The 16,265-nt window shown below is 39.9% G+C and overlaps 1 protein-coding gene across 13 annotated transcripts in view; it reads right to left on the bottom strand.

Moving 5' to 3' along the window:
* The window catches only part of Tbc1d31 (TBC1 domain family member 31), a 67,539-nt gene extending 51,734 nt beyond the window's left edge, over window positions 1–15,805 (bottom strand). For 6 of the 13 annotated variants that reach the window (XM_069991346.1, XM_069991344.1, XM_069991342.1 and 3 more), the window contains exons 1-4: window positions 15,657–15,805; window positions 12,813–12,959; window positions 5,851–5,966; window positions 2,858–3,036 (exon numbers count right to left, since the gene is read on the bottom strand). In XM_069991346.1, the coding sequence (XP_069847447.1) occupies window positions 2,858–3,036; window positions 5,851–5,966; window positions 12,813–12,959; window positions 15,657–15,733 (519 nt within the window). In that variant the 5' untranslated portion in view covers window positions 15,734–15,805. Of the gene's footprint in view, window positions 1–2,857; window positions 3,037–5,850; window positions 5,967–12,812; window positions 12,960–15,656 lie in introns of those variants that run through there. The other 7 variants (XM_069991350.1, XM_069991351.1, XM_069991352.1 and 4 more) reach the window with 2 other exon arrangements.
* Window positions 15,806–16,265: the final 460 nt, after the last annotated feature.

Below are 16,265 nucleotides of genomic sequence, written 5' to 3'. Positions count from 1 at the left end.
GTGGAACTGGACAAAAAGTAAAACCTGTTTTCTGTTGATGTGACTGGGCAGCACTGGGGTTTCAACTCAGGGCCTTGCACTTGCTAGAAAAATGTTCTACCATTTGTCCCACTCCACCAGTTAGACTGTCTTTAAAATAACAAAAGCCAGTAGGTGTGATGGTTTATGCCCATAATTCTAGCTACTTAGGAGGCTGAAATTGGGAAGAAATTGATTTGAGGCTAACATAAGCAAAAGTTCACAACCCCATTTTTACCAATTAAAAAAGAAATGTGGGCATGGTATTGTGTGTCTATCTTCATAGCTAAGGAGTAGTAATAAGTGGGTTGCAGTCCAGACTAGCTCAGGCAAAAAATGAGACCCAAATCAAACAAGGAAAGCAACAAAGGGCTTGAGGTATGGCTCAACAGACAAAATGCTTGCCTAGAATGTACCAGGCTGCAGATTCAATCCTGAGTAGACAAAATAGAAAAAAACTTAATAAAACTTAATAAGAATTACGGTTTTACTTTTTTTTTTTTTGGTAGGTCGTGGGGCTTGAACTCTGGACTTGGGCGCTATCCTTCAGCTCTTCAGCTCAAGGTGAGTGCTCTACCCGCTTCAGCCACAACGCCACTTCCAGTTTTCTAGTGGTTTTTTGGAGATAAGAGTCTCATGGACTTTCCTTGCCTGGGCTCGCTCCTGAGTAGCTAGGATTACAGGCATGAGCCACTGGCGCCTGGCTGAATTAAGGTTTCACGTTAAGATTAGGTTATATCTGTTTTTTTTTATTTTCAATAGTGTAAGCCAGAAGTGATAACCATGTAGCCTACCTCCAAATTTTGCATAGCTCAGGAGGTAAAATATCAAAAAATAATTTGATGGTTATATAATTTTACTGTGGGCCTACCTGGCCAAAAAAATTTACTATCTGCTCCCTTAAAAATTTTCTGGTAATTAGACTATGGCACTTTATTATTTTAGACCAATATATTTAATTTTATTCTTATACTGCTAATATTTAGAGTCATCCATCTTTTTAAACTAAAATGTCTAAACGACCAAGCAAGATTAGCATTTGTGACTACCCAGTGTATACAATTTTAATTTCATTGTAAAAGAACAGATGGTTCCTAGGTCATTGTTTCATAACTACTTCCATTGTGGGTTCAATTCCCAATAGTCTTTCTTTGAAACAAATTTAAAATTCAATTTAAGTGCTAAAGCAATTTAAAAAAAAGACCTACTAAGACATTTGGTCTAAACCCCTAATGAATAAGCTATCTACAACATTTATCTTCTTTTTAATTACTAAAGGCACACTAAACAACTCTGGGATTTCTCAGGGAGACTACAAAATAAATTTTTGGTTTACATGCATTACTAGCTGTTCATATTAATAACCAAGAAATTAAAAGCAATAGCGAGTGTATAGTATAACTTAAAGCAAAGTAATTAATTATATGGGAGACCCAGATACTTCTGAAAGTAGTATTTAGCTAACAGAAAAAAAGTAAAAGAAATGGATATTTTTTAAAAAGGTGTATTTATATATATATATAAATGTATGTGTGTATATATATACATACAATAGATATATATAAACAACATATACAATATAATACTAATCTATAATAAAAGGTGTAACTTTTCTGATACATACAATATAGACAAATCTCAAAAACTATAAGCTATCACTAAATGGGCCAAAAAATTGTATGAAATTTTAGAACAGGCAAAATCTATAGTAGAAAACATCAGCAGAGTGCCTATCCAAGAAGGACACAAGGGAAGATTTTGGAGTGATGGGAATGATAGGATGTGCCAGGTTATACAGGTGAGGTACCAGTAATATTTAACAAACTTAACATGAATACTTAAGACTTGAATCATTTTAAGAACAGTGTGCGTGCAGGTATATCCATATATATGTTTATATAAAATACATATATGTGTATACTTGTGTCTATATATATATATATATATACATATATATATATATATATACCTACTTAAGACATTTATATATATAAACCTCACAATAACAAATGTTAGCTATAGTCAATTAAACATAGCTTTAAGTATTTAAGGGGAAGTACACTGATGCCTATGATTACTTGAAAACACACAATGAACAGAGGCATAAAAGCATAAATGCACATAATGTAGGACTTAACATGTAAGGTACAGTAAAGGATTGTATAGTTAACAACCTAATCATAGACTACAAGGTGAGTGTACATGTGTTCACTTTAAATTCTTACATATCTGCAATATGTTTGAACTTATAACAAAACTGGGGGGGGAGGAGTTAAACAAAATGAAAAAAACTGATCATGTTATGAGTTACAAAATTGGGGGGAGGAGTTAACAAAATGAAAAAACTGATCATGTTATGAGAGTTAAAAGTTTCATAGCTGTGCCGGGCGCTGGTGGCTCACGCCTGTAATCCTAGCTACTCAGGAGGCTGAGATCTGAGGATCGCGGTTCAAAGCCAGCCCGGGCAGGAGAGACCGTGAGACTCCTATAATAAAACCACCAGAAAACTGGAAGTGGCGCTGTAGCTCAAGTGGTAGAGCGCTTGCCTTGAGCTGAAGAGCTGAGGGACAGCGCCCAGGCCGAGTTCAAGCCCCACGACCGACAAAAAAAAAGTTTCATAGCTGTAACATTAAAAAGAAAATAAAATGCTCAATACTTTAAAAACAAAATGTTGTAGGTAACACAGTTAATCAAGTTGGCCACTTTGTCTTTTCCTGAGTTATGAGACCATAGCTATGTGAGGCAACATGCACTGTCACTATTCTATCATCTTGAAATCCTGCTGACCAAGAAACTAACCCAAGATACAGAATAAGCCAAGATATCCTCCGTTACTGACCTTCTGAATACCCACAGACTGGCGAATATTCAGCTTCCTTTTCCGCTGAAAGGTATCCAAGTCCCACAGTTGTGCTGTATCAGAAGAAGTAGTGATGGCGTATCTCCCTGATGCATGCACAGAGATCGAAAATATCGATGAATCGTGTCCTCTCATCCAGCTAACCAGCTCCTTGGTGACTGTGGAAAAAGTAAAAGTTATCACACAAGTAAACCTCTCTCATCTCTGAGTAACACTATGCATAAGCACTACCCATAAACTGAAGCAACTGATGGAAACCTGTGGCTAGCTGATAAAGTGCACCATGGATGTACTAGTGACAGGTATTGTGGAAATACCAAGATGAACCCTACAGAGGATTTAAGTATATCCTCAAATGTGACACTAGGGAGTCTGAGTATTATGGGTAATAATTTTATGTAGAACAATATATATTTGTCTATATTAGTCTATATTATACAAAGAACACTGAGAATACATTGTATGGTAGAAATACTGGAAAAAGGGAAGAGATTGGACAAGGAAACTAATTTTCATGTTGCTGTAATAATACAGGCAAGAGATAAATGTTTAAACTAAGAAAATGTCAATGAAGAAACACATTTAAAGCTATTAAAAAGAAATAAATATCAAAAGACTTAGCTTAGAGATTGACTCAATGTATTAAGATAAAAGAGTAAAGACTCCATATATAAACCCTGAACTATGCAACCTGAGGGCAGGCACAGGAGGAGGGATATGGTGGGGAGAGCGAAGGGTGACACGGATCAAGATGCACGGTAGTCATAACTGGACTTCTGGAATTGTAACTTCTAGCACAACTGCTTAATCATAAAATAAAAATAAAACAGGCAAGACTCCAGTGATTGGCTAGGGGAGTGGGTCAAGTGGTAGAATGCATGTCAATCAAGTACAAGGCCCTGAGTTCAAACCCAACAACAACAACAACAACAACTCTAGTGGTCTAGTTTAGTTATATAAACAGATGGTGTTGCTGGTAATTCATGTAAGTAACACACAAGGAAAAACAGAAATAGTAGTGTTTATAAAAGGACAATGAATTAAATTTTACAAATTGATTCTGAGCTTGGCATAGAGAAACAAACATGTAATACTAGTACTTAGAAGGCTGAGGCAGGAGTATAGTAAGTTCAAAGACAGTCTGGACTAGCCCCTGTCTCAAAAAGAAAGTAAAAAATTTGTTCTGAAGTATTGTGTATGTGTTTGTGTATATATGTGCAGAGAAAACAGTCTCACTGCCAAGCGCCGATGGCTCATGCCTGTAATCCTAGCTACTCAGGAGGCTGAGATCAGAGGATACAGTTCAAGGCAGCTTGTGCAGGAAAGTTGTCCGTGAGACTCTTATGTCCAATAAACCAATAGAAAACTGGAAGTGGCGCTGTGGCTCAAGTGGTAGAGCGCTAGCCTTGAACTGAAGAGCTGAGGGACAGCATCCAGGTCCAGAGTTCAGGTCCCACGACCGACAAAAAAGAAAAAAAAAGTTTCACACAGAAAACACCACCAAAAACTACTCATGAAGGGGGGAAAATGAGAGACAACAAAGGAAAGGGTGACACTGTCCAACAAGTATTGTACTCATAACCTGACTTAAGGAATTATAACCCCTTTGTACAGTAATAATAACAAATAGAAACTATTCATGATAACTTTCATTAGGGAGTAATATTATATGTAACTTTTTGTTGTTGATGTTTTTTGGGTCCAGTTGTGGGGCCTGAACTCTGGGCCTGGACGCTGTCCCTCAGCTCTTCAGCTCAAGGCTAGCGCTCTACCACTTGAGCCATAGCACCACTTCTGGCTTTTTTCTTTTTTGCTTATGTGGTGCTGAGGAATCGAACCCAGGGCCTCAGGCATGCAAGGCAAGCGCTCTACCCCTGAGCCACCTTCCCAGCCCCTATATATAACTTTTTATCTTAACATTTTTCCATGTTTCCAAGTTTCCTACAACATGTTTCACTTTTATAATCAGAATTCTTCCCCCCAAAAGATAGAATCAATGCTGAGGGTAGGTGGCTTATGCCTATAATCCTAGCCACCCAGGAGGATGAGATATGAGGAATGAAGTTCAAAGTCAGCCATGAGACTCTTATCTTCAATTGACCATCAAAAAGCAAGAAGTGGGCTATGGCTCAAGTGATAGAGCACTAGCCTTGAGCAACAAAGCTCAGGGGCAGTGCAAGCACTGAGTTCAAGCCCCAAGACTGGCACAAAAGAAAAGAAAAGAAAAAAAGATGTAACTAAGAAGTCAGAAAGCAAGACATAAATGTGAGAAATTTTAAGATACAAAGTAGGGCTGAACTCAAGATAAAGGAACAAATTTCTTAGGGAAATAGTAGTAACTTCTAAATACCAGCCTGGAGTCTGGAATTAGTTAATGATTATTGCTCATCTGCTTTGAGTGAAATGAGAAAAATAAGGTTGATAATAGCAACTTTTCACAAGCTACATTTATATTACTTTTTAATCTAGTATTATAATTTTAAAAGCCCTTGTTCTATGAAATGAAATCAGATGACCTTTTCTGATGTCAACAGAAGTTGCTGTAGTATGGAATGGAGGAAAGCAGAAGATTAAGAATTCGAAGGATGCTATGAGGAGGCACGAAATGGCAGAGAAGACGAAGAAAGCTTGATTCCACCCTTTGTATGGCTGGCTGATTTATATCCTTCTGCTATTTTAGACTCATCACATATATAATGCTTTCCACAGTTGTGAGTGTTCTAGTGAATTATTGAACCTGAAGTTAGTAGCGAACCCGAAATGGTAATCAGACAATCTGAAGCGAGGATGGTACTTGGATCCACAAGCTTCTGGCTCTGTCTGATGTGAAGGCAGCCATGTGGCCACCGATGTTTCAAACTGTACAAAGCTCTTTATAGTCTATATTACTCTGCTTCAAACACACTTAAGAGGAGTGAAGGTGTGTACTGTCAAAGAAAAACAATTCAAAAGACAAATAAGAGAACATTTACCTGTATCAAAACATTTAATAGAATAATCAGCTAATGCCACAAGGAATTCAGACTTTCGACGAAGATTAAAGGCCAGAGCTGTGCAAGCTTGTGCTGTTCGCTGAACAAGATTAAACCTATTAAGAGATTACTGTTATTAGTATTAGAAATTCTACCAATGATCTTAAAGTTTACTCTGATCATAAAAAATAAAATAATTCCCCTAAAAATAAGCTACCACTTTGACAGGCCAAAAACAGATGATAAAAGATGCTAGGAGCCATATTAAAGAAGGATTTTACTTTTAAAAATTAGAAAGCCGATGGCAAAGTTTTAGAATGTAAGAATTAGGATTAGGCATATGTTTTAGGAAGATGACTTTGATAGCAACATAAATGGACAGAAAGAAAGGCAAGGAACAAAGGGAGGTCACTAAGCTAAGAGTCTCAACCAGAGATATGGGTTCATAATGAAAAGATAAGCAGAAGTTTCAGAATTTAAACAGACTTGGAATGCATTAAATAAAGGTGCAAGAGGGCTGGGAAGGTGGCTCAGTGGTAGAGCGCTTGCCTTCATGCCTGAGGCCCTGGGTTCGATTCCTCAGCACCACATAAGCAAAAAGAAAAAAGCCAGAAGTAGCGCTGTGGAAGTAGCACCAGAAGTAGTGATAGAGTGCTAGCCTTGAGCTGAAGAGCTGAGGGACAGCGCCAGGCCCAGAGTTCAGGCCCCACGACCGAACCCCCCACCCCCCAATAAATAAATAAATAAATAAATAAATAAATAAAGGTGCAAGACAGAAGAACTGGGATATTTCTCACATGTGAAATGAAGGCAAGAGTAGGAATCTCAAGAAGTGATATAATTAAATAATATATGTTGACCACTTAGTAGAGAAATTTACATATATCTAGAGTATAAAAAACAACAAAACTAAGCTTTGAGCTTACACAAAAGAAAACAAGTTTGAGGGTAAAAGTACATTGTCTCAATTCAAGTAATAAAACATGTAGAGCTATACTGTTCATAAGGAATATAATATAGTCACATGTATAATTTAAAAAATTCTAGAGCTACATTCAAAAAGTGAAAAGCCAAAGCGGAGCGCCGGTGGCTCATGCCTGTAATCCTAGCTACTCAGGAAGATGAGATCTGAGGATCACAGTTCAAAGCCAGTCTGGGCAGGAAAGTCCGTGAGACTCTTATCTCCAAATAACCACCAGAAAACCAGAAGTGACACTGTAGCTCAAGTGGTAGAGTGCTAGCTTTGAGCTGAAGAGCTGAGGGATAGCGCTCAGGCCCAGAGTTCAAGCCCCACGACCGACAAAAAAAAAAAAAAAAAAAAAGTGAAAAGCCAGGCTCTGGTAGCTCACACCTGTAATCCTATCTAATCCAAATGCTGAGATTTGAGGATTGAGGTTCAAAACCAGGCCAGGCAGACAAATCCAAAGACTCTTATCTCAAATTAACCAGCACAAAGCTGGAAGTGAAGGTACAGCTCAAGTGGTAGAGAGCCAGCTTTGAGTGAAAAAACTAAGCCTCAGTACTACAAGCACTAGGAGCAGCATCACAATACATACAAATATTTAATTAGCATAAATTAGTTATATAAGGAAGGTTTCATTGTAACATTTCCACACTTGCATACATAAAATCTCAATCAACCTTATCCCCTCTCCCTTATAATCCTTCCTATTTTCAACTGTTTTCAGTGTTTCATTTTCTTGCATTCAAACAAACTACCTCCAACATATACATCTTTAAATGTATTCCTCCTTCCCACTGGTAAATCCCCTCAACAGAGCCTTTTTTACTTTCCTGTCATTTTTGTGTGTGGGTGTCATCCTGAGGCTTGAACTGGAGGCCTGAGCATATTCCCTGACCTTTTTTTTTTTTTTTTTTTTGGTTGGTTGTGGGGCCTGAACTCTGGGCCTGTGTGCTGTCCCTCAGCTCTTCAGCTCAAGGCTAGCGCTCTATCGCTTGAGTCACAGTACCACTTCCGACCTTCTCTGCTTATGTGGTGCTAAGAAATCGAACCCAGGGCCTCATGCATGCAAGGCAAGCACTCTACCACTGAGCTACCTTCCCAGCCCCTTCCTGACCTTTTTACTCAAGGCTAGTACTCTACCACTTGAGCCACATCTCCACTTCTGGCTTTTTGGTGGTTAACTGCAGATAAGAGTCTCATAGACTTTTTTGTCTGGGCTGGCTTCAAACTGTGATCTCCAAGGTTTCAGCCTCCTAGTAGTAGCTAGGATTATAGGATGAGCCACAGGTGCCTAGCCATACTTTTAATTTTTGGTCATAGGGCTTGATCTCCAGGCTTGGACACTGTCCATGAGCTCTTTTACTCAAGGTTAGCACTCTACCACTTTGAGCCACAGTGCCACTTCTGGTTTTCTGGTGGTTAACTGCAGATTACTCTCATAGACTTTCCTGCCCAGGCTAGCTCTGAACCACAATATTCATATCTCAGCCTCCTGAGTAGCTAGGATTACAGGCACTAGCCACCAGTGCCTGGCTTTTTATTTAATGTATTAATTACACCAAAGGTTTTATCATGATTCCGACGTCTATATATTATATACACAGACTTCAGCTCTCTATTGCTTTATCAGCGAAGTCTTATTAACTTAGTATATCTCTAAGTTATTATTCTAATATTTAATTGAATTTTACATTTTCTCATACTAATTCTTTTAAATTCATAGTATATTTTTGTTATACACATACATACTGTATCTCAATTTGGACTACCTACCTTTCAAGTGCTCAAAAGCCACAGGTAGCAGCTAATGGTTATCAGAAACTCTATGAGAGCATTTGGAATATAGAAGGAAGCCCAAGATTTTGTTTAAAAAGTCCTTTGGTAAAAAGACAATTGAAAAGACATCACTGACAATGAGGTTCCCAGCAGAGTGGGCCTTATCACCTGTCTGATTTCAAGTCTTCGTTGGGTCACTTCCTGCTCAGCTCAGCTGTGTTGCAGAATATTCCATCTCAATAAACAAAACAATTTTAAGAAGTAGATACTTTCAACAACAAAGTTAACAAGACTTGAGAAACAAAGGACCTCTACTCATCTGGTCGAATCACTACTAAATAACCCCATGCTGCTGATCACATATATGGCATATATGTGCACACTGGAGGGAAACTAGGAGGAGAACACAGAACTAGAGGGAAACGGGAAAACATACAACAGTGGGACCCATCAGCTGCACTGGACATTGATCAAAACAAACTAAGCAACTCAATGGCAGCGATGGGAGGAAGGGAATGAGTGGGAAAGAGGGAACAGCTGATGCTATGTAAAACCTACATATCACCCGATGTAGAAGAAATAACTATTGTCAAAGCTCATAAACTTTATAGACCACGATAGACAATTTGCCCTATGAGAGTTAGAATGTATTTATGTAAGCATCACTATCCCACAATACTGTGAAATTTGTGAAATTATGTAATCACTTAATCACAATAAAGAATTTGCAAAAAAAAAAAAAAAAAAAAAAAGAAGATACTATAGGATCTGAAAATATTACCAGAAAAAAAGGGGGAAAATTCTGGGAGATACAAGCACAGGGAATTATTTTCTGAATTAAGACCCCAATTGCTCAGAAAATCAGAGCAAAAACTGAAAAACGTAACTGTAAGAAATTAAAGTTTCTGCACAGCAAAAGAAACTTTCTGAGCTTGGTGCTTGATGACTCCCACCTGTAATCCTAGCTACTCAGGAGGCTAAGATTTGAGGACTGCGGTTGGAAGCCAGCCTGGGACAGGAAAAAGTCCGTAAGTCTTGCTTTTCCAATTAACCACCAGAAAACCGAAGTGGTGTTGTGGCTCAAAGTGATAGAGAGCTAGCCTTGAGTGAAAAAACTCAGGGATAGCACCAAGGCCCTGAGTTCAAGCCCCATGACCAACAACAACAACAAAGAAACATTTTCCAAAACAGACTACCCACAGAATAGAAGAAAATCTTAGCAGCTATTCAACTCATGAACGATTAACATGCAGAATATACAAAGAGATCAATAAATTAAACAGTAAATGAATGAATAGCCTAATTAATAAATGAGTAAATGAACCAATTAGTTTTCAGAAAAAGAAATAACAAATGACTAATAAATATATAAAGCAATGTTCACAATCCTTAGCCATAAAGGAACTGCAAATTAAAACTACACAGTGTGATTCCATCTCACCCTTGTTAGAATGTTAATTATCAAGAAAACAAACAACAACAAATGCTGGGAGGGAATGTAAGCTAAAGCTTATAAAATCAGCAAAAGGTTTCTCAAAAAACTAAAAATAGATCTATCTTATGACCCCCACCATACCACTCGGGTATATTCTGAATGAGTGTAAATCAATTACATTGTAACAATAAAACATATATTGCAATATATATATGTAAACCTGCATACCTATGTTTATTATAGCCCTGTTCACAATGGGTAAACTGTGGAATTGATTGAAGTGTCCAAGAACCAATAAATAAGTAAAGAAAATATGGTCTGTATATCATAAAATTTCACTCCATCATAAAGAAAAATGAAACTGTTATTTGCAGTAAAATGAATTGAACTGGGGAGTATATTGCATGAGATGAGCCACGTTTAAAAAAAAGTATCACATGTTTTGTGGAATCTAGACCTAAAATATATACACAAGAAAAAGTATCTATCTATCTATCTATCTATCTATCTATCTATCTATCTATCTATCTAAAACATAATTAGGTGTTTGAATGGATGAGGGAGGGGGAAGAGGGAAAGAATGATGGAGGATGAATAAGATTGAAATACATTATGCTATATATGAAGACAGTATAAAGACACTATTGAGGGGCTGGGAAGTTGGCTCAGTGGTAGAGCACTTGCCTTGCATGCATGAGGCCCTGGGTTCGATTCCTCAGCACCACATAAGCAAAAGGAAAAAAGCGGGAAGTGGTGCTGTGGCTCAAGTGGTGGAGCGCTAGCCTTGAGCTGAAGAGCTGAGGGACAGCACCCAGGCCCAGAGTTCAGGCCCCACAACCGGACCCAAAAAAAAAAAAGACACTATTGAAAAATGGTGAGTAATAAGTAGGAAGGATGGGAAGAGAGGAATAGAAGGGGTTAACCTGATTAATATGTGTGAGAGATACCACAGTGATACCCATTTGTACAATAAATGTACACTAAAAGAATAATGACAGGAAAATAAAACAGACTGTGTTGGGGGTGAGTACCCGCAGGAGTGGGACAGACAAAGGGTGAAGGTGAAGGATGGTGGACATGGAAGAGGTCATCTATCATCATCTCTGCTTCCCAAAAGGCTGGAATGATAGGTGTGAGGAACCACGGAGACTTAGTAATCATCATTTCTGTTCTTAACCACAAAAGCAGAGATCCTTCAAACTGGCATCCATTTTTTTTTTTTTAATGGGGTGGGGAGGTAAATACTGGAGTTTGAATTCAGGGCCATATACTTGCTTGGCTTTCTGGCTCTGCTGTCACTCTTACCACTTGAACAATACTATAAGTCCTACTTTTAAGTTAGAGATAAGAGTCTTGAGGACTTTGTGCTCAGACTGGCCTGTTTTCTGAGTAGCTAGGATTACAAGTATCATAAGCCACTGGTGCCCAGCCATTGCTGCAAGGATCTTTGATTCTTTTTAGTAAAGAATGGTATTTAGAAAACAAGAACTGAGCACTAGGCATTTTCATTATTACCAGTGTATTACTGCTCTCAGGTACTCTGTAAGGATAAAGCTAGGAAATACATGTTTACATAAATTCACTTATGGGGCTGGGAAGATGGTTCAGTGGTAGAGCGCTTGCCTTGCATGCATGAGGCCCTGGGTTCGATTCCTCAACACCACATAAGCAGAAAGAAAAATGCCGGAAGTGGCGCTGAGGCTCAAGTGGTAGAGTGCTAGCCTTGAGCTGAAGAGCTGAGGGACAGCGCCCAGGCCCAGAGTTCAGGCCCCACGACTGGACCCCCCAAAATAAAAAAAAAATAAACAAATTCACTTATTCTTATTACTGCTATCTCTCTCTATATATATATTCAAACCAGGAGTTCACAGTGGTATATCAAACTCCAATCTAATACTATAGGATTCATTCTAATTTTCTCTTTCATGTAAGCTTTCATGTGGCTTCATTCTCCTGGATATATTTACTTATTTGACCAAACCTCCCATCATTGGCACATCCCGCACACAGACAATCCCACCCTTGCTGCAGTGCTCCCTCATTCCTAGTCCTGCAGCATGGACACCTACCTAATCAGTCCCACGACTGATTCACGACTAAATTCTTCTACATGGGAACAGATGAGGAAGAAGAGTAGAGACAAGTTCTTTAAAATTCTTGGACTTAAAAAAAAATTCTTGGATTTAGTATACTGTAGGAATGCTCAAAGGTAAATATGTTTGTTCTAAATTGCTTAGTGTAATACCAGAAATGAACAAATAAATTAGCAATATTAAATTTTAAATTTAAGTTAGGCACCGGTGACTCATGCCTGTAATCCTAGCTCAAAGGAGGCCGAGATCTGAGGACCACAATGCAAAGCCAGCCTAGGAGGAAAGTCTGTGAGACTCTTATTTCCAATAAACCATCAGAAAACCAGAAAAAAAAGTGGCGCTGTGGCTCAAGTGGTAGAGTGCTAGCCTTGAGATGAAGAGCTGAGGGACAGCACCAAGGCCCAGAGTTACAAGCTCCATAACTGATTAAAAAAAAAAAAAAAAGAAAGAAAATTTAAGACAAAACAAGCTACTAGAGACACTGTGAGAACCAGCACTTTAAATTCTCACCAAAATCCCCAAAACTGAACAATATATTTCTATTATTTTCCTATATTCTTCCTTCAGCATTGTTTTCTAAGGAACCTAAAACTAATAAAGCTTTCTGAATGCATAATGAATAGCAAGGAGCCAAGGAATTAAGTTATTAAACAAGGTATTATAAAAACAAACCAAAAAACCCACATCTGCTTACCTGTTTCCATATAAGTCAAAAACATAGATATTTCCTTGATGGTCTCCAGCAATTAAGCAATCACCTGAGCCATTAAAAGCCACACTCAAAAATCGCAAAACTTTTGGATGGTAATCAGAAGTACTGTGAATGATGTTCACTATAACTCTGTCAAAATAAAACAAGAAACTTGATATTAGTAAGTTCTACATCAACTATTATATGTAAAATATAGCATTTATAGGAAATATTTCCAATATTTGAAGGCTTTCTGCCAATTCTTCCCTTCCTCTCCTATTAATATTCCTTTTCTTCCATACAATCGGCTTTACAAGCGTTTTTAGAAACAGTTCAGAAAATTATTCTTATGAAAGTAGCTACTGTTCATTTCTTCAAGTGCTTGAAGCTTTACTCTATGTCAGACACTGACAAGGTGGGAGACGTGTTCCACTGCACACGCGAACTTACCGTTTAGTAAGTAAAGTAGTAAGTAAAAGACAAAAAAAATGTATCAACATCTATGAACTATGTATGATTGCTTGAAAGGCCAACAATACTGTGTCAGATTGTTCTTGTGATATAAAATTTATTCAAAAATTAATAAAGAAGATGCTGTGTAAGGACAGGAACCAGAGCTTGCTGGTTGCTGTAACCCAGCACTTAGCCTCTGCACCTGACCTACAATGCAGAAGAACCCAGACCATGCCCTCTGAATAAATGAATGCTTTAAGTCTTTCTTTTAAAACCCACATGAATTACAGCTCTACTGAAAAGATTTAGGAACTTTCAATACCTTATAGAACTACAAAGAATACTTTTTTTTTTTTTTTTTTAAATTTTGGGTCCGGTCGTGGGGCCTGAACTCTGGGCCTGGGCGCTGTCCCTCAGCTCTTCAGCTCAAGGCTAGCGCTCTACACTTGAGCCATAGCGCCACTTCTGGCTTTTTTCTTTTTGCTTATGGTGCTGAGGAATCGAACCCAGGGCCTCGAGCATGCAAGGCAAGCGCTCTACCACTGAGCCACTTTGCCAGCCCCTACAAAGAATACTTTAACAAGTTATATAAAAAGAAATCATTCTAATTTTAGGTTTTAAACAAGTGGCACATATATACAAACAAATGTACAAACACATTGAAAAGAAAAAATGTACATATAGGGAAAAAAAGGTGGACACATCTGAATAGCAGCCAGGTATAAAAGGAATATGAGTTATTTTCTCCACCTTCTTTCTACTGTCTTGTATTTGTGTACATATTTGTGTATACATACTACTTTCATACTACTGTTTCAAACTTTATTACAGTATTCACATAGACCTAGAGTGGTGGTGTACCTTATAGTCTCAGTTACAAGGGAGGCAGAAGTAGGCTGGAGGCCAGACCCCTAGCAAACCATGGCTTTTTTTATTTTTTGGGTCCGGTCGTGGGGCCTGGGCGCTGTCCCTCAGCTCTTCAGCTCAAGGCTAGCGCTCTACCACTTGAGCCACAGCACCACTTCCAGCTTTTTTCTTTTTGCTTATGTGGTGCTGAGGAATCAAACCCAGGGCCTCATGCACGCAAGGCAAGTGCTCTACCACTGAGCCAACTTCCCAGCTCCGCAAACCATGGCTTTATCCAAAAAAATAAAAATGGGTTGGGCATGGCTCAAGTTGTAGAACTAGACTAGTAAGTGCAGAGCTCTAAGTTCATTTCTATTTATAGACACACACATAGGCCTATTTGTCTGAAGTTACTGCTTTTTTCTCCCCTTTCCTCTAAAGTTATTTATTTGAGAGGAAGATCCTGTACTATGTATTTGCTGGAAGGAAAAAAACCTGTTTATGGAATTTGTGGCACAAAATAACTCCTTCGAATAATGCCTATGTGTTTATTCTGTTCCTGAAGACCAGAAAAAAAAAATCTAGTCTTCATTGCAATACGTTTTTAATTAGAACAATTTTGAATTTTAATATTAGAAATTTCCTTCTCATTAAAGTGCGCTGAATTGAGCTAGAATGTGCTCAGTGGTAGAACACGCGCCTTGTATGTATAAGGCCCCAGGTTGTTCGGACCCTCCAGCAACACAGAAAAAAATTCATAACAGAAACATTTTTTAAACAATTTAGACTCATTAAGGAAAATAAGATACTTTTCACATTGCTTTGTATGTGTGTGTGTGTGTTAGTGCTGGAACCTGAACTCAGGGCCTGGGCACTGTCTCTGAACCTCTTGGTGCTCAAGGCTATCCTTCTACCACTTGAGCCACAGGGCCACTTCCAGTTTTTTGAGTGGTTAATTGGAGATATGAGTGTCACAGGGACTCTTCTGCCCCGGCTGGCTTTGAACTGTGATCCTCAAATTTCAGCCTCCTGAGGAGCTAAGATTACAGGCGCCCAGACAAGAACGTGTATTCAGTGGGGTGGATGGGGCAGCATCCGTGCTTAGGAAGAGAACTGACAGTGTCGTGAACAAGTCTAGCACCGCTCCTTTGGGCCTATAAAGGAGTAAACATTTACACTTTGTTAACAGAAAACAAGAGCATCCCCCAACCCCCACCCGACTCCAGGCGATGCGGTGACGCGCAGGGCCATCTCAGGCCACGCCCACCGGGGGGCGGAGGCTTCCATCCAGGTCACACCTTGAAAAGGCCGAGCCTTTCAAAGAGGGCCGAGAACCCGCAGCAAAGTCAAGAGCGGCGCCGGGCCTCCCCTGACTCTGCGGCCCGCCCGCCCGCGCGCGTGGGGATCCGCGCTGCGATCCTCCGGCCGCCTGCCTCCCCCCCCCCCCCGAGGCCGCACCGGAGCGACACCCCGCAGGGTCACAGCCCGACCCCGAGCCCCGCACCCCCTCCCCAGACGCGGCCTCCGCCCTCGCGCCGCGGCCTTTACCCGTCCCGACTGGCCGGAGAGGGCTTGCGGTGCCATATCTTGCCGCTCTCCTTGTTGCCCAGGTCTGTGCTCTGCATGGCGAAGCGCACTCGCGACCCCCGCCAGCCCCGTGGGTAACCGTCCCGGCGCCCTCCCAGCGGGCCCCGCGCTCCGGGCCCGGGAAATTCAAGCGCCAGCCGCGCATTCCAAGGCCCCTGAGGGCCGTACCAATCACTCGTGGGACCTTTCTAGTTCTGACCAATCAAAAAGTGAATTTTGCTCACTCCCCGCCTACTTCACCCCTGCGGCTTCCAACAGTAGACTTCACCAACTAGCTTCTTCTAGACTCCGCCTCTCTTCCATCGCAGCCCTCCCGTGCGTACCTCCGGCTCCCCAGGCCCATAGCCTTGTGGGAAGCGTAGTTTTCTGGAGATAAGCGTGTGGGAACTCTGCACACTAGGAGTCTTCGGGGATTTTATGCTCCAAAACAGGAAAAAGATTTTTTTCCCTCGGGTCCTCGCATTCCTTTTTAAATTGAGTTTAGGATTAGGGATGTATAAAGGCAACTAATAGAAAATCATGAGGCAAGTGCATTGAGAACTGAAAGGTTCCTGGAACTTTTAGACCCCA

This window comes from Dipodomys merriami, unplaced genomic scaffold (genome assembly GCF_024711535.1).
Source record: "Dipodomys merriami isolate MVZ:Mamm:240054 unplaced genomic scaffold, mDipMer1.0.p SCAF_4, whole genome shotgun sequence".
Classification (NCBI taxonomy): domain Eukaryota; kingdom Metazoa; phylum Chordata; class Mammalia; order Rodentia; family Heteromyidae; genus Dipodomys; species Dipodomys merriami.
This window is presented reverse-complemented; position numbering and strand designations above follow the sequence as displayed.